At 44.0% G+C, this 19,478-nt stretch overlaps 1 protein-coding gene across 1 annotated transcript in view; it reads left to right on the top strand.

Annotated features, from left to right (window-relative positions):
- Positions 1 to 19,478, top strand: part of CCDC60 (coiled-coil domain containing 60) — a 152,668-nt gene that overhangs the window by 112,284 nt on the left and 20,906 nt on the right. The window contains exons 5-7 of the mRNA XM_072722964.1: positions 5,118 to 5,225; positions 13,938 to 14,028; positions 18,629 to 18,857. Of these exons, the coding sequence (XP_072579065.1) occupies positions 5,118 to 5,225; positions 13,938 to 14,028; positions 18,629 to 18,857 (428 nt within the window). The remainder of the gene's footprint in view (positions 1 to 5,117; positions 5,226 to 13,937; positions 14,029 to 18,628; positions 18,858 to 19,478) is intronic.

Below are 19,478 nucleotides of genomic sequence, written 5' to 3' on the forward strand. Positions count from 1 at the left end.
ACTTCCACCACATTCTATTGGCCCAGGCATCAAGCCATCCCAGATATAAGGAATGGAGAAAAGATTCTACCTCTTGATGGTGAAAATGAAAAGTCACATTGCAAAGTGGGTGGATGCAGGGAAGGATGTTTTTGTAATTAGTCTACCCAAAGGCATCAGGGCAGAGCATGCCCGATCAGTTCTCAAATCCTGAGTTGTCACATTAGCCAATATAGATCAGAGCCTGGTCAATCCCTTTAATCCAAGGTAACTGATCCCCAAACTGGCTGAATATTCTGATTTGACCATATGGAGATCAATTCAGTCATGTCAAGGGAGATTTCATCTTTATCTGCAAAAAGGTGAGGGGGATGGTCTCTAGAAATGAGAAACAGCTCCTCCTCCCCTCTCTGAGATGATAGGCTGCCCTCACAGCCCTCCATAAGCAACAGGAGCAGTGCCTGCAACCTGTCCAAGGCTGTCCTTGGCAGTAGGCATGGTGTGCCTGAAATGGCTTTGTAGGCATTTTCTGATTTCTCTTAGTAAAAGCACAAAATGTTTTCTTCTCCGGTATGTTTTCGCCCACTATTATGCGGGCTGGTATGGCAGTTTCAATAGAGTGAGCTACTCAGGTGTGCTCACCTCAAGTTCCAAACGTGAGGATTTCAGAAGCAGGCTTTGCACACACACCCCTGTTCAGTGTTTTCTTCTATCATGCCACATCCTTAAGAAAATAAACGTCCACTCTTTTAATTCAGTAAAATCCAAAATACTGTGCTATGATCTGACATACAATCATGAGAAAGTACTGATTTCTATTGAGCATGTTTCTGGATACTTTTTTTCTTTTTTCCCCCCCGGCCCTGGTTTATTTTACCATACATTAGATGAACAGGTTCGAGGCACTTTTTTTTCATTAAGACTAGTATTTTTTTAGAGCATTCTTCGGCTCAGAACAAAAGTGTGTAGAAGATACAGAGATTCCCTGCCCCATCTGTGCGCAGTCTCCCTCATGATTCAGCAACCCCCACCAAACGGTGCGGTTGTTACAACCAATAAACCTATGTTGACAACATCATGAAAGTCCATAGTTTACATGAGGGCCTCACTTGGAGTTGTGTGTTCTCTTTGGACAGATGTATAATGACATATATTCACCATCGTAGTGCATCCAGAATATTCTCACTGCCCTAAAGCCCTCTGTGCTCCACCTGTTCATCCCTCCCTCCCCACATGACCCTTAGCAACCACTGACCTTTTTACCGTCTCTATAGTTTTGTCTTTTCAAGAATTTGTACAGTTGGAATCACAAACTATGTAGCCTTTTTAGATTGGCTTCTTTCACTTGGCGATGTGCATTTAAAGTTCCTCCATGTCTTTTCATGGCTTCATAGCTCATTTCTTTTTAGCACTGAATATTCTATTGTTCTAGGTGTATGTACCACAGATTATTTATCCCTCCACCTACTAAAGGACATCTTGGTTATTTCTACATTTTGGCAATTATGAATAAAGCTGCTATCTATAAATATCTTGTACAGGTGTTTGTGAGGCACTTTTTATAAATAGAGAATAAAGCCCAGACCCATTGGATGAAACTCTATTCTAGTGAAAAGGAGGGCTCTCCCTGGTAATAAGAAACAACACTAATACCAGAGATAAAGCACAGATTCAGAAACCAGGCTGCCTGGGCTAAGATTCAAGCTCTGCCTATTTGCTGGCTTTTTAAGATTTTGGACAAGTTACAGGGCCTCGGTTTTCTTATCTGCAAAGTGGGAAAACCAATAGTACTTTCCTCACAGGGATGACCTTAGTCAACATGTAGAACACTTAACACAGAGTCTGCTGTCACAGTGTAAATGCTCTGTGGGAAAATTTTACTATTTTGCTGTTATCACTCCTCTTCATTATCTCAGTGGTTCTGCAAATGAGAATTTTGCCCAAGTAATCATCTCCAGAAAATGTCAGATCTGATCCAGTTCCCTACCACCACCTTCGATTCAGAAGCTAGTAATATACTGAGCCTACTCTGTGCCCAGCAGTAACCTGCAGTGGACAAGATTCTGTAGCTTGTAGGCTCCTGGACTAGAGACAAGTAAACAGGTAGCTACAATAGAGTGAGAACTGGGAATGTAGGGGCAAAGAGATATACTATCAAGATGGAATGCTTTAGAATGCTTTGAAGAGAGCCTAACCCAGACCTGGAGAAATCAAGGAAGGCTTCCTGGTGGAGCTGACATCTGAGCTGGGAGGCAGAGAAGGAGGAGGAAGAGGAATATATATCAGAGCAGAGAACAGTCCCAACCACCTCTTGTCACCCTCACTAACAATTCCTGCCATTTTATAGATGAGGAAAGTGAGGCTCTGGGAAGTTAAGTAATTTGGCCAAGAACACATAGCTAGTAGGTGGCAAAGCTAGGATTTTAACTCAGGCAGTGCAAAGTTGAGAGGAAGGTGAGCCTGAGCAATGGAGTAGAACTTCCCCAGGCTACAGATGACAGAAGAGGGGCCATGGGGAGACTTGAGGCTGGTGAGGTGGATAGAAGTCTCATAGGTCTCAGTGTGTTAGTTTGCTATAACAAAATTCTTCATCAGCAGAAATTCACTTTTTCATCATTCCAGAGGCTGGATGGATGTCCAAGATCAAGATGTCAACAGGGTTGGTTTCTTCTGAGGCCTCCTTCTCCCTGTGTCTCACATGGTCTTTCCTTCTAGCATGTGCACCACTAATGTCTCTCTGTGTATCCAAATTTCCTCTTCTTATAGGAGGAACACCAGTCAGACCGGATTAGGGCCTACCCTAGTTAGGGGGCCTCATTTTAACATAATCACCACTTCAAAGGCCTTATCTCCAAATATGGTCTCATTCTGAGGTCCCCAGGGGTTTAGAACTTTCACATATGAATTTTCAGGGGGACACAATTTAGCCCCAACCAGATGGTGTAGTTTGAAGATTTTGAGCAAGAGAGGGATCAAGTCAGGGTTATGCCTGTGTTTGTCACCTGCAGAAATGAATCTGATGCTCGGATGCCCCACATCCCCATCATCATGACCAAGCAGACCCCACCTCACCATTTAACTCCCTTTGCTGATCCCTTACTCCCAGTCTCCACCCTACACAACCCAAAGACCAGGCTGGTAGGGGCTGTCTACAGTGAAGAGAAGAGGATACATCTCCCTGGGCCTTTTGCAATATCCTGGGTTATGGTGAGACTAACATGAGAAGCCAGGCACATGAAACAGCTAGCTGTTGCTCTTGGAGAATTGTTGGACATGGCCCAGTGCGCAGAGCTGCTGAAATGCACCTATGAGGACCACGATGGTGCTAAGTGGGAAGAGAGATGAGAATTGGAAGGGCTATGGGCTTGCAGGACCTTTATATTAGAAATGAAGGAATAGAAGGTGTTAGAAAAAAATGTATGGGAAGAAAGGAGGAAGGAAGGGTTCCAGTGAAGAAGAGAGAGCAGCTTACCCTGGTTTTCCTAAGACCTGGTGGGCATAGCCACCTTGGAGGAAGTGAGGGGTGGGGTAGTAGGGGAAGTGCCCCTTCAAGCTGAGAGTAAGGGACATTTCTCAAGCGATTCACCGGGACACCCCTGGGTCAGCAACATCCTTGGGCCCCACCTTCTGAAGTGGCACCTTCCTGGAAGCAGAGAGGGAGGATCCCTTCCTGCCCCTCTGCACATCAGGCTCAGGAATCCTGGGGATTATTGATCAAGATCAACTTCAGAGAAGAGCAATTATACAGGTTCATAATGGAGGCATTTCACCCATTAGTGTAAGAGGAGAGATCATGCAGGGAGGGGGTGGCTGGCACTCCACCTTGCTTCCAGGAAAAACGCAGGCAGCAGGTTAACCCTCTCCTGACCTCACACCCTGGGCGACCACTGCATTGGTTTTGTCAGCACCTCGGACAGAGCCAGGGCCCGGAAAAGCACAACCTCTGGAGTTAGAGAGAAATGTGTGGGAAATATCAGAAAGGGAGACAGAACATAAAGACTCCTAACTCTGGGAAACGAACTAGGGGTGGTGGAAGGGGAGGAGGGCGGGGGGTGGGGGTGAGTGGGTGACGGGCACTGAGGGGGGCACTTGACAGGATGAGACTGGGTGTTATTCTGTATGTTGGTAAATTGAACACCAATAAAAAATAAATTTATTTTAAAAAGAGAGAGAGAGAGAGGGCTTCAGATCACCAGTCCTAGGAGTGTGACCTTGAGCAACTGCCTTTACCTGAGTGCCTCACCTGCAAAGAGGACATACTAACAGTACCCTCCCTATAGGGTTGTTGGGAGCCCTGAATGAGATATTCAGATCCCACTTCTGTCACCAACAAGCTGTGTGACCTATAGCAAAGTGACTATAGTTCTCTGAGCCTCTTTAGACAATGATTCATACCTCCGCAGGTTGTTGGGAGAATGAAATAAAGTGTATAAGGTGCCCTAGTCAATGCCTGGCTTGCTGTAATATGAGATGCCACCCCAAATCAGAAAATACAGGTTAGATATGCTTTTATACAGTGCTTTAGTTACATTTTCAAATAATATGTTCAATGTGGTTTTCTTCAACATCCAGCTGCATTTTCTGGCAAATGACCTATAAATTTAAAACAATGGGTCCAACTGTTAGTCTGGGGGGAGGAGGAAGATTACAATAAATCCAGTTTGCTGGTGTTTCCAGCATTCTTTGACATTCTTAGTACATTTATTGTACTTTTATCAGATGAACAAATAGATACTTGTAAAAAACGAATGTTCTTCAACCCACTCATTTACCTGAGTCAAGACCTCTAGCTGTGAGACCCCTCCATTGTTTCTCCCTTCCTACATGGAAACCGGCATATGGTCATGTTGTGTCAAATCGTGGCTCTGCCACCTGCTAGGTCAGCAACCTGGCACAAGTTCCTTCACTCCTCTGAGCCTCAGATTCCTCATCTGTAACATGGATCCATGAACAGCTCATGAGCCCACTGCAAAGGCTCGATGAGATGAGGAATGGGAAATACCATGCCTGAAGCATGGCAATAGCTCACTAACTGGAAACCAGTACAACTGTCTCTGTGGCCATTATTGTGAAGGACGTAGTTCCACAGGATCTCACTGTGCTTCCCCCTGCCCCCCGCTGCCCCTCTGTCTTTGCAGGGAGCCCCTCTTCCGCCAGCTCTGTGCCCTCCACTGGCTTCTGGAGGCCCTGACTATCGACCGCACCCGCCACACCATGAAGCCTGTGATCACCTGCTGGGATCCAAAGTAGGTCTCAGCCCTTCAACCCACCATAACAAGCAGCAGACTGTGTCATAGGGGAGGGCCTTCTATATGCTTTCCCCCTCCTTTTGCTATTTTTGGAGGGTGGGTTGCTTTAGGAGTTCTCTGATCCAGACAGGGGTGAGCTTGAAGCCAGGGTATACAGCTCATATAGGCTCAGGAGAGCCAACAGTGTGCATCTCCTCCCAGCAGCTCTCCCCAGATCCACATTCAGTGACCTCACACTAGATGTTTGGAATCAACCAGCTATGCTGGGAGTATTGACACCACAGGAACTGGTCAGCTAGACCAGTATGCCACTGTGTGCCCAGCGAGGTTACTCCCTAGGTCCCTTCTTGGACCTTGTCTCCTCAACACTATTCTTTATTTGCTCCTCTTCAGTTTTCTCCTCTCATTTCCTTGTCCTCTTCCTTCTCACTTTGTTCTTGCTTTTCTTCTTTCTCTCAAGGTTTGTTTGTTTGTTTGAACATATATTGGTGGCTGTTTCTCTACTTGGACCCAATACTCAGTGCTCAGGTCCCTGGAATGGCACATTTTGCTCCAGGCCAAGAAAAATTTTAGGTGTGTCTTCATCAGAGGGGAAGGCTCATGCAAAAGCCCCGAGGCCACTGTTGCAGGAACCACATTGCACACACAAGGTGGAAGGAGGAACAAGCAGGTACATAAGACATTGGTTCCTTATGGAGAGTCATTTTTCTTCCAAGAATGGGGCTAAAAGGAAGGGACCCTGACCTAAGGAACTGGATTTGCTCTGTGAAAATCCCATGCTGAGTGAAGTAAAATCATTCCCCTTCCCTCAGGTGGGAACCTCCCACCCCCACCCTAATAAACTGATATGGCCTCTTTCTACAGCCCTGCCCAGCCCCCAACTGAATTCAGTCTTCCTTCTCTTCCTGAATCATAATTAATTCCTTCCTCCTGAAAGTGTTTACCACCCTACCCGCTGCCCTAATTCATCCCTTGCACTGGAGCCCAGATAAACTAACATCAACCAGAAACTCCTGCATCTATTGACAGGCTGGTAACTCCAACTGATTCCATGGTTTGAGTTGGGATGGATTGAAAACTGTAGCTTCCCTTGGTGCTCTGGTTTATAATTTTATTTTTTAAGCAGCAGAAATCTTTTATTTTTAATGGAAACCCCAATAATGTAAAACAAATTTGTCAAAATGGAGCTTCTACACAAAGCAGGAGGTTGGGAGGCCTGGGGGACCTGGGGCTCCTCCAACTCTCTCCTATCCCCATCAAGGCACCCCAGTTATTTCCAAATATCTCTGTGGTTCACAGAATTTGCTTGAAAACCAAAGCCTTAACACATTTCCCACATATTATTTATTTTTCCTAGAGGAATCCCTTTTAAGTCTGAGGTATGTCCTTCTTCCTTCCAGACCTTTCTATTGCCTTCCCCTTATGAATATATATAGATAAAACCCATCTTTTTTTTATCAGAAATGTGATCACACTCTGAATATTGTATATTTTTCTACTTTTTCCCCTTTAAAATATCTTATAGGGCGCCTGGGTAGCTCAGTCAGTTAAGTGTCCAACTCTTGATTTCAGTTCAGATCATGATCTCGGGGTCATGAGATGGAGCCCTGCATCGGGTTCCACACTCAGCAAGGAGTCTGCTTAAGATTTTCTCTCTCTCTCCTTCTGCCTCTCTTCCCATTTGTGCTCTCTTTATCTTTATAAAATCAATAAATAAATCTTTAAAATAAAAGAAAATATGGACATCTTTCCATAATGGTATGTGCAAAGTTTCTACATTCTTTTGACAGTTTCCACCATCCTTTACCAGAATACCATCCCTCATAAAGAAGTGGTTATCAATGGTTTATAGTATGGGTGCACCAAAATTTAGATAACCATTTCTCCACTGAGGGACACTAAGGTTGTTCTCAAGTATTTGCCATTTCAAACAGTAGTGCATGGAACATCCTTGCACATACGCACATACTTTTGTACCCAGTTGAAATATTTCTGTTGGCTAGATTCTGAGAAGTGTAATTTCTGGGTCAAGGCAACATATAATTTTTTTCACAGTTGATTGCTTAGATTAAAAAAAAAAAGTCCTTCAGCCAGTGGATTTCTAATAGCATTTCATCTCCCCAAGATACCAGCAGCCACTTTTGTCTCCAACATTTGAGCATCCATTATCCCAAACTGAGGCAAGACTATAATGTAGGATTTGGATTGAGAAGATAAAAAGAAGCATCTTTATTTCTTTTGCTTGGTTTTAGAAATGTGCCCAGACAATGTGACCAAAAATTGTTACCTGTGGTAAAAAAAAAAAAAAAAAGACATAGTGTTCACATTGGGAGTAGTGGAGGTTCTACCCATGACTTGCTAGGCAGAGTTCCGTCAGGAATCCATAGATATCCAGCTCTATCAGAGGAGAATATAGACCAGAACTTCAACCTGACAGAAAAATGCATCCAGAAATATTCCCATGGGAAGTCAGAGTATTTGTTGGGGCTTGTTTTTTCTAGCGAACCATTTGCTCCTGGTGGTGATTTTAGTTTGGTGGTATGCTGATAATGTTTAATAAACATTTCATAAACAGAACAGTTCTCCAAGAAGGAAAAGCCATGATATATAACAATGCCAATTTCCATGGTGGACATAGTCCAGCCATGGCTCATTTCAGGCTTATCAACATGATGTCATCGGACCTGGGGCTAGGAACAGATGTACATGTTCAGTTCTTGTGAGCCAGCATAAGCCAACTCCAGCACACCATTTTGATTTTTTTAAAATATATAAATCTAGGGGTGGGGGCTGGGCAGAGGCTTAGGTTTCCTAGAAAGTGACAAAAAGCATCTTTTTAGTTAGCATGAAAGGAGAAGGATGTCTTGTCTTTAATGTCTAATATTTATGATGTTTCATTCTGATACCATAATTCAAATTTCTCTAAATCTTCAAATGCATTTTTTAAAGCCCAGAGGAATTGAGAGTGAGTAAGAGCAAGGGCTTTAGCATCAGATGGACTGGATGAGTCCAGGCTCTGCCACTTAATAGCTATGTGACCTTGGTCACTTAACAACTCTGGGCTTTGGTTTCTTCATCCATCATATAGGCTCCTGCCTCAGAAGAGTTATTGTGAGCATCAAGAAGATAAAGAACATAGAGCACTTAGCCCAGTGACTGAGAGCACTGTGAGGGTTCCTGAACGGTAGTTATTCAAGATTAAAATCCCCATTTCAAAGAGCAGTTGGCTCTATGATTATCAATGCCATTGGGACTTAAGGCAGGGAAAGAAAGAAATTTCTGAGCAGAATTTTACCAACAGATGAGATCCATGTTCACTGGGAAAAACGAACAGATAGGAAAAAAGCTAAGCAAGGTCAACCAAAATTTGGTTGCAAAGATAAACAATCCAAGGAATGACTCTAAAAGAGAATTCTCAAATCTTCAGTTCTCCTGACGGTGCTCTCTTTTCTGAGTTTCCATCATCAAGCAGCCAGCATCTCCTGCTACTCAAGCATCTGAAACACAAACCCTGAGCTCCGACAACTATGCATTTTCCAAAAGGAAACATCCATCATCGGGGATCTGTAGATCCCAGAGTTTTTTCTTCTACTAGGCATAATGATGGCTGCAGATCCAACCCGCCCCGTTATGGATTTTATAACAAGAAAGTAGAGGTGGTTCAATATCTCAACATGGGCTTCCTACAGGCAGCAAAATTTTACTAACTGCCAGCTAGCATACTGCAAGCAGAAGACGATCTTTGTTAATTGCAGGAAGATCCCATATTTGGCTAGAACAGGTGGATGGTTGGGTGAATGGACAGATGACAGATTTTAGGGTGTCATTAGGAGATGCCTCTGAGTCTGTGCTTTACTTGGGGTGGGGAGGGAGGCCTTCCCAATTTCATCATGTGGCAATTCAAACACATTATCATTTCCCAGGATCCTCATGAATCCCACAGCTAGCAAGGAGAGTTTATTTCAATTGACAAGATAATCGGGTCCATGAGAGAGCAGAAACTGAGCTTTCAATAACAAGTGTCCTAATTATCCTTTTCTGAAAGATGCAAGCCTCTGTTTCAGCAAAGTAAGACTTATTTTATATATAAAGGCACCCAAGTCTTTATCCAAACCTTTGGGACTAGTTAGGTTTCAGAATTGCTTTCTTTTTTTCTTTTCTTGGCATTTTAGAAAGGAAATATGGGGCATACACCATAGAAAACGACCCCCAGAGAGGACGGGGCAGGAGACTATCATCCAACACAGTATTCCCGCAGAAAAAGAAAAAGAAGGAATATTTACACTAAGTGCACCATAAAGATAAATAACAGTCATCCATAGCCCCCCATCAGTTCAGGTCATGTTTTGCCGTCAAATAAGTTATTAAAATTTTTTCTGGTTTTCAATACCCTTTGGATTTTGGAATTTGATAAGGGGTTATGAACTTGTATTGGTATTTTTTTAAGAGATTAACTTTCCAAGGAGTGACCAGAAATGAATGGGCCTTTATAAGAGAAGCAGACAAGATGACGTGTGAGCAAGCACTACAAACCTTTGTGCCACTTCTCATCCCTAATTCCACTCACCCCCAGCCCCTGCTGCTATCTTCCCTAGTTCCCATGAGAAAGAATGGGACAGACCACTGGGCAGCCAGGAGAGGAAAGAATTCCTGCAGTTGAGCCTCATTCTAACAAAAGAATAAACTGAGGCACAGAAAACTTAAGTAACTTGCTCAGAATTGCATAGCCAGTAAAAGCTAAATCAGAATTGGAATTCAGGTAGCCCAGCTGCAAAGCACGTGTGCTTAACCACTAGATGACGGTTGCCTCTGTTCCTAGCGAAAGTCCAAAAGTCTTCAATTAATTTAGGGTACAATCTGGTGTCGGAAAAACAAAAAGAAAAACTCATCACAAAGTAATATTTGCCAGGGGACCCCAGGATACAAAAAGAAACTGTAACTTACCAAGATAATATGATATGTACATATAGAATTTCCTTTTAAAAAGCAATAGAAGAGGCCATTGTATACTTACGGCGTTCATATTTAACTTAATATATGGGAACCAAATCTCCATATCAAAACCTCTTTCAATGGCTGTGGAGTTTATTGTCATATTTAACCAATTCCTGTAGGAACTTTAATTTGCCAGATTTCAGTCTTGGGGTGGGGGGAATGCAGCATCATTTCAAACAACACGCAAAATAGCAGTCATTATATTTAAGCTGGGTTTTGCCCCTGTCATGTGCACCCCTCACCCTGGAAACTCTCATTTTCCTTAAACCTGTTTTTTTTTCAGGCATTACTGGGGACACAGCAGTGAAGGGAACAGACACCATCCTTGTTCTCTGGAGCTTTGGGTTCCGGGGGATGTGGGGGGAGCGGCAGATAGTAGACATGCAGTCATCAAGATGCTTTGAGATAGCACCAAGCACTGTGAAGCAATTGAGGGGGTGATGCAACAGTGGCAGGTGTGGGGTGACTTTTATGTCAGACCGTCTGGGAAAGATGCAAGAGGTGACATGTGAGTGAAATCTCTGAATCTACCCACTCTCTCTGCATTGATTTAATTGCATCATGCCTCCATGTCTTTACTCAAAAGACATCGCTGCAGGAGTGAGGGATCCTGGCAGGATGATCCCAGCACCTGTCAGGAGGGAGGCGATTGGCCAGGACTCCTGGGAGCTCTGCTCTCCGTCCCCTCCCTGGTGCACCATCAGGGGCTACCTCTGTCCTCCACACTCAGTCACGGACACATGAACGCATTCCAAACCAGCCGACAGACTTTCCACTCTCGAGAACAGGTGTTTTGCCCCAAATAAGGATTTGCCAAGAAAGAGGGAAGTATTGGAGAAGATGACTCTGAGTGCTACTGGGCACAGACTATTTCAAGCAATTCACCAGGAACAAAATGTGCTTGGCAGGTACAGTTCAATGAGATGCAACGGTGCTCTGCTTTCGTCCCTTGACTTCTAGCAACTAGGATCCTCCTCCCCGCCCCTGCCCCAAAGTTTCAGCAGGGGAAAAAATGGTCTGAGAGTCACTTCCCCACGGTTCTGCCCTTGTTCCTTGTCCCCCACCATTAACCCCTCCTCCAAGCCACACTAAGCTCTCTGTGTTCAGTTCTCTGTACAAGGCACCCTGTCAAGCCCTTAACAGGCCCGGCTGCATCCTCACACCAAGCCTCTGACATAACTAATATTATTCCCGCCATTTTACGGATGTGGGCACCGAGGCTCCAAGAGCCTAAGTAACTTACACAAACACACACCTAGAAAGCAGCAGTGCAGGCAGGGGACTCCAACATCCAGTCCACTCAATTCTCTCAGCCACCTGTGGACCAAGAAACTCAGGTGGTTTATTTCTCTTCCTGCCCCTATCTGAGTTTCCTTTTTGGCTTATTTGCTAGTGAGAATGAAACATCAGAGAAGGGTCTAACCAGGCCCTTTCTTTATCAGTGGCTTTGCATGGGCAAGGGTGCAGGGTTTTTTTTTTTTTTTTTTTTTTTTTTTAGATCTCTGGGAGCTTTGCTGTATTTTTAGCTCATTTACCTGCTGCCTCATGTCGCAATAGATTTCAGGTCATCTTGGAAGTCAGTGTTAACAGAAAACCTCCATCTCTCCAATCGGGCTTGAATATTTAAGATTTTGAAAGCTTGGTTGGGACCAGATTTAATTTTAAAAGGGGAAGGGGGTTGCTTTTGAACTTCAAGAAGAAGGCTGCAGGCACAGCAGGAGCTGAGTTAGCAAAGGGAAGAAGCCGAAAAACCCTGTGGTCTTGAAAGAAATGCTCCAAAGCAGAACCTCTAAAGCTTCCAGTTGGCGAGCCTTAAATCAGACTTCAAAAGCGCCGCTAGTTTAAATATTGTTTATAGGACTGGTGTGTTGCTATTCCTTCCTCTGGCTGGATTTTAAATATTCCCTAATTTGATTACTCGGGGGAGAAGCAGGCAGAACCAACGTTAAATGAGCTTCACTGTTAATTATTCAGAGGGCTTTTTATTGTGTAATCAAACATAAAGTCTTACAAAAAGCTTGGAGGCGGAGTCTCACCCCGCCCTCCCCAGCCCGACTTCCACCCTGGCACCTCTATGTGTTGCTTGCATTGTGGCTGTGGGCTGGTAGATGCTCAGCAAAGTCCTGCCATCAAAGAGTGCACGCCCTCCTCCAGGTCTCGGCTGGTAAAAGCCTCTGATTCTGCTACCTAGAGCCCTGTGCCATGAGAAGCCAGTCTTAGGCAAGTTAGAGCTTGACCACCTTTTACCACCTGCTGAGTATCTCCCACTCCTCCACCAGCAGCCCCTGATAAGTCTAGACCTCTGTCAATGCCTCCCCTCACCAACCTGATCTGGCCATCTCATTCCCTCAAGTCCCTGCTCTGTGCCAAACGATTTTAAGAGTCCCAACCATCCAAAATCCTTTCTGCAGAGAAAAAGGAGATAAAGAAAGGGATAGATGGATGGGTCAATCGATTGACAGATAGGTAGGTAGAGGGAGTTGAAAGAGCACACATTGAGTCTTTTTCTGCTTGCTTATCAGCAAGATCCACTGCCCTGTAGCCCCAAGTTCAAAATCCAAAAGGCTCTGAAAATTCAATTTTTCTATAACTCATTTAGCAGCAAAACTTGACATATGAATCAAACCAATTTGGTGGCAAAATTTGACCTGAAGCTAATTACGGTCTTTATACCACCTGGTGTAAATATTCATATATATCAGTACAGGAATATTAATGTGTTTGGTTACAGGGTGCTGGCCCTGAATCCACTGGAGGGATTATGTTAACATATGGTATATGCAGCATATATCCTTCCCCAAATCCCTACATGGCAACACATCTGGTCCCACGGGTTTAGATGAGGGATGATAGGCATGTCACCCACAAAATCTGCTGGAGGTTCAGTCTCATAGCGAGAAGGTTCCCAACCCAAGAAGGGAGGGATCTAGGTTTTAGGGTATTTGAAGTTTAACTAATTGGGGGAGGGAAGCACTTTAAGAAAAAGAATATAAAATTACGACAGAAAATCAGGTACAGGGTTCCCAGAAGAACCCATTCAAGTGAGGGTCATTAGTTTCACTGTAAATCTGCATCTGGGTGAGTGACTTGAGCTTTCCCCTCCCCACCTCCCCCAGTTTGTTTTCTCATCTGTAAAGGGATGACAATATCACATGATTTTTGTGGAGATGATTCAGTGAGAATGCACGAAAGCATCTTGCATGTAAGCATCTTATAGACTTTTGCTCCACACACTCCAAACCAGTGATTTTTTTTATTGTGCAACCTACCCCACAAACTCTCCCCAGTCCCACCCAGTAATCCTCTCTGTGTTACTTGGGGTGGGATTGTTAGGCAGCAGAGCAGGCAAAGATTCACAAACGAACACGCTTTTCAGTTTACTCCCAGAAGTAACTGCCCTGGAGTAGACTTGCCCTGGAGACTAAGAGAGGACCCAATCCAAAAGGCAAATAGACGCAGAACACACACAAATACATTCCACCTCCCTCACCCCCACCTTGTAAGCAGTGGTCTCTCCTAACCTCAATTTTCACTGACAAGACCCAGCTACAGAAAACTGTCCCTCTCACTTTTTCACACATACAGGGGGTGGGAAAAAAAAACCATAACAGAGAACAGCCACCATCCATCATCTATTTATTGCATTTCCTAAAAGAACTTGTAGTAAAACGAGGCTCTGGGAATGGAAAACTCATTAAGCTGTTTTTCACTCAGGGACCCGGGTGGAAGCAAGAATACAATAAAGAAAATCAATAAGGACAAGTCCATAGAACAGAAGTGGGAGCACTTCGTCACAGCGCCTAAGGTAACTGTCGGCACGTGCACGACGCTACTGCCCAACTACTGGCCCCAACATGTGTCAGAGGCGTTTTTTTGCTGGTCTCTTCTCTGATGGGATTTTTTTTCCAGTTGGTTCTCTGAGTGAAGGGAAGTCAGAACCACATGCTGTTGGATGGTTTTTGTGAATTTTAATTAAAATAGTTATCTGGGGATTATAGGAGAAATGACATTTGGCTGGACAACACTTCACGGGGAAGGGGAGGGATGGCTGCAGAGCTGCTCAATAAGATGTCACCAGAAGAAGATGGACTTACCTCACTCCACGGTTTTAATCAATAATAGTCATTTCTCTCTCTCTCTCTCTCTCTCTCTCTCTCTCTCTCTCTCTTAAACTCAACCAGAAAATAAGAAGTGGGTGATTCAACAGATAGGGTGTTCTATGAACTAGAATGCACATTCCGTACAAAAAGAACATCAAGAGATCTATTCTTTTCACTCAGAACTATTTCCAGCACCAGACTTCCTGGATTCATCTACCCAACAAGCACCATAAAATAATAATGACAAGAGGTCATGTTTAGGGGCACCTGGGTGGCTCAGTTGGTTAAGCGCCTGCCTTCCACTCAGGTCATGATCCCAGGGTCCTGAGATCGAGCCTTGAGTAGGGCTCTCTGCCTAACGGGAGTCTGCTTCTCCTCCTTCTGCTTCCCCCCTCCCTCTGTGCTCTCTTTCTCTCTCTCTCTCTCTCAAATATATTTTTAAAATGAGGTCATGTTTAGATAGGCAAAAGTAGTTGAAAGAGCAGTTTGCTGTACCTGTGCTCTTACCCACAACAGGAGTATAATGCTCGTCCCTGCTGACCTCACAACATTAGTAAAGAACCTCAAGAAACAACACTTTGAAGATGTTAAAATGCTGAGCATTATTGTGGTTACACAATTTTTAGAAGCCACTTTTTAACATAATTGTAATGGGCCAGGTTCTATGCTAAGGAAGTGCTTTGGATCTATTAGCCAGCTCTGCCTTTCTACTAACCCCAGGAGGCACTATCCTAATCACCAGTTGGGAGAGGAGGAAGTTGGGGCTCAGAGAGGTTAAGTGATTTGTATAAGGTTGCACAGCTGGGTAATGGCAGAGCCAATAGTTAAATCCTGGGTCTGCTCATTAAACACTGAGCTTGTCGAATACATGTTCTCCATGGTGTCCCAATTATAATTGCCCTCACGAAGAGTTTCACCATTTTCTTGCTCTTTCATCAGGGTGTGCCTAGATCTGAGAAATGCCTCTTTTTTGTCACAGAAAGTTGCTATGGAGATATTGTGTGCATCTGTCTCCAGAGATGCATAGAAAAAAGCAGCAGGAGCCACAAACCTTTAAAAAAAAAGTCCTTCAGGAATATTCATAACAAAAATCGAAAGAGGGGACAGTGAATCACCACACTGGAACTCACATAAAATTGAATTCTCTAGGAAGCTTGCAGATCAAACTCTGGGCTGAAGTGTGGTACACTCTGATGAAGGGGGAGCACTAGATGAGAGTCAGGAGACCTAGCTTAGCCACCATGACCCAGTTCACTATGTGGCTTCAGACAAGTCATCTTCTCTCTCCCAACTTCAGTTTCTGAACCTGCAAAATGAGCACTTTGAGAGGCTCCAATCAACTCCCCACAGCAACTGGTATTCTTCTGTACGTTTAGGGCTTGTCAATGCCAAGACAGTGTTCATAAGAGCCAGGCCAACCGAGTAAATTAAAAAAAAATCAATTTGGGTCTAATGCAGCAGGGAGTGGTGAGGTCTGTGGCAAGTGGGGGAACGACTGCTCAGCCGAAGGGAAGAACCGCTGCCCAGCTCTTGCCATTTTGCCATGCGAGTATGGGAGTCCAGGGCTTATCATTCGCAAGAGAGACCAATAACTGAGGTTGTTATATATAAATCTCCCCAATTTGTAAAATTCTGGGCAGTTAATCATGTCTCCCCCATGGGCCACCAGTTTGAAACCATTGCTTCTAAAAAAGTGTAAGGAATCATTCAGGGAAATCTTTTCCTTTGTTGCCAAAAAAGCAGTCCCTACTCAGGTGGAACACAGCAGCTGGTTGACACTGCTCCTGAGTGAAATATAAAAAATAGAGAATAAGCATTTGGGGGTTTAAGTCAATTCAGACAGAGTCAGTTCAATAAAGGGCAAGCAAGATGCTAAAACTGCCTGTCACATTGTCCCCCCCACACACATTTTATTTTTCTGCCACTCTCAATTAATCAGAAGTGTCAGTCCTCCACTTTGGATTTCCTGGCTGAGGTTGTTAATTGAATTTTAATTAATGGCAACTTTAGGAACACAAAATGATATCCTAGCACAAGGAAGACCCACACAGAGCTCTGGGTATAGAAAGCTCTCCTGAGACCATCCCAGTCCATCCTCTTTGTTCTATTGATCAGGAAACTGAAGCAAGATGGTGACTTGCTCAAGGCCCCTCTGAGGAACCCTGGCTCCAAGTCCAGTTCTTATTACAAGACTCCTGAGTGTGCTCCTGGGACACAATGTGTCCAGCATTCAAAAATGACATGTATCTGAAGAGTCTGGTTTCCAGAGTCAGGAATTCATATAGTGCCAGAGGAGACCATATGAGGCAACTTCTACATGTATTGTCCCTAGCTGCAATGTTGGGACAAGGGGAACACTGTATTGAGCTCCTGATTTATTGGAGAGAACATGCCAACTTTGGGCATTTGGTTTTTCTTTATCACAGTCATTCTGTAGCCCACATGCCCACATGGGGATCTGGGTAAACACACCCTCTCCTTCCCCTGTGCAACCAGGAAACCCCTCTCCAATTCCAGGGGACCGAAGTTCTACCTACAGTTACAGCCCCACAAGATAACCAATCAAAAAACTACTTGTAGGGGTGCCTGGGTAGCTCAGTTCGTTAAGCATCTGACTTTGGCTCAGATCATGATCTCAGGGTCCCGAGATGGAGCCCTAGTTTGAGCTCATTGGAGAGTCTGCTCTCTCTCCCTCTGCCCCTCCCCCTGCTTGTGCTCACTCTCTCTCTCAAATAAAATAAAAAATATTTTAAAACAAACAAACAAAAAACCCCACTCTGACCACATTCAGTGGATTCCATGATATGAATCCTGCTGGAGACAACTCTCTGCACCCTGATAGTTATTTATTAAATGTTGGTGTGGGGCAGCCCCAGTGGCTCAGTGGTTTAGTGCTGCCTTCGGCCCAGGGTGTGGTCCTGGAGACCCGGGATCGAGTCCCACATCGGGCTCCCTGCATGGAGCCTGCTTCTCTCTCTCTCTCTCTCTCTCTCTCTCTCTCTCTCTCTCTCTCTCTCTCTTTCTCTGTATCTTTAATAAATAAAAATTCTTTAAAAAAATAAATGTTGGTGTGGCCTCTGGTCCTGTCTCTTCTCCCTACCTGCTTTCTGAGGGTATCAAATACTATGAGTTTGATTGAAAGGTGACATCAGTCTGCCTTGCAAGAGCTTTCCTTTTAAATGTTCTCAAATAAAATTGTTTCCATTAATTGAATGTAAACTATAGCCCAAGGCACAATTGAGCTCTTACTCTGGAGCAGCTGAGGACCTACTCTGCCCCACTGCAAACCTGGTATTTTAAAAGTTATAAAGAATCATCAGCATGGGATCAAGGGCATTTTCAATGTGCAAAGTAGAAACCCTCTGGAAGATCAGGATCATGAGTTAAATGAAGACATGACTGCACAGTACATTCTGAAGTGATACCAATCATGGGAGAGGGTGGTATACACACACACACACACACACACACACACACACACACACACATCCTCTCTGACTCCTTTCCTCCCAAAAGTCCACATTCTCCTTACAGGACTTTATCTACCCCTTTATCTTTATCTGCCACAACCATCACAACCATGGCTCCTCTTCCCCCCAAAGACTGCTGCCCCATCAGACAAATCTTCTTCCCCCATATTCCATCACCTGAATGTCAGGTCTAGAATTTTCTCCATCTTGTACTCTTCAGAAGACCCCAATTAACACAAATTGTCATGCTTTGAAGGCCTGGTGTCAACCTGGTGAACAAGAAGCTGATCTATACAGTTTGGGGTCAAACCAAGAGGTAGGGAAAGAAATGAGACCTATCCTCTCACATTTTAAAAATCAACTTCAATTATTATTACAAAAGAATAGTCAAAAACGCTTCTGGTCCCTGGTAACATCATTGAAATACAGTTTGGCCTCCTGTGGTGATGACTTAGGCAACCACAGAGCTCACTGAATAGAGTAAGTCCTGTCACGTTTGCTTCAAATAGTAAGGAGTTTAAATTATATCAATCTGTGACAGAAGGTCACCCCAGACCCAGAACATGTGTCATGTTTTTTAGGAAGAGCCAAAAGAAATTCACATTCAGAGCCAGGTTTTTTTTTTCTATTTATTTTCCTTCCCTCCCTCCCTCCCTCCCTCCCTCCCTCCCTCCTCTCCTTCCTTGTCTCCTTTCTTCCCTCTTTCCTTTAGTCATCTCTCTCTCTTCCTCCCTCTCTCCCTTCTATCCACCCTCCTTCCTCCTCTCCTTCCTTTCATCATTCTGTCCTCCCTCCCTTCTTTCTGAAATCTCTCTTTCTTCTCTCTTTCCTTCAGACCAAGAAACCTCCTGTACTACGTGTCACCAGCGGCAAACCAAGCTGGCGCGGTTGCACACTCAGTCTGTCTCGGACCAGTGGGGGATCATCCCCCCAGAGCAGCATGGTCTCCATGAACCCTGGCTCAGATGAACCCCTGAGTGTGATCACCCAGGTAACAGGCAGCAAGGACATTGAGGACAATGATTCCTTTTCAACCAAGCCTGATGAAGAACTTCTCCATATCAGTAAGTCCTACCTGAGATCTGACCAATCTGCCTTGACTCTTTGCTTCAAAGCCAGACATCAAGAACCCCTCCTGCTCCATCTTCAGCCTTACTCAGTTAAAGGAGACACAGGGGTCCCCTAGCCCTGTTCAATTTCCTTGGTCTCATTTGCTTTCCCCCAGTGAAGATCAGAAATATACTTTATAACTTAGATTACTCTGAGCAATTTCTCTTGGAGAGACAGCCCATGGTCATCGATTGCTCTTTTTAAAATGTTAATAATATATTTTATTCAGCCCAACCTACATAAAATATTGCCATTTCAGCATGTAATCAATATAAAATTATTAATGAGATATTTAATATCTTTTTTCACACTAAGTTTTTGAAATTTGGTATTGACTTTTTAAAACAACTTTATGGAGGTATAATTTGCATACCATAAAATTCATTCTTTTTAAGTGTATAATTCAAAAACTGTTAAGTGAGTTTACAGAGTTGTGTAATTATCACCACAATCTAATTTTAGAACATTTCAATCGAACCAAAAGAAAACCTTTATCCATTGGTAGTCTCTCTCCTTTGCCACCCCTGGCCCCAGGCAACTGTAAATCTACTTTCTGTCTCTAAGGATTTGTCTTT

This window comes from Vulpes vulpes, chromosome 10 (assembly GCF_048418805.1).
Source record: "Vulpes vulpes isolate BD-2025 chromosome 10, VulVul3, whole genome shotgun sequence".
Classification (NCBI taxonomy): domain Eukaryota; kingdom Metazoa; phylum Chordata; class Mammalia; order Carnivora; family Canidae; genus Vulpes; species Vulpes vulpes.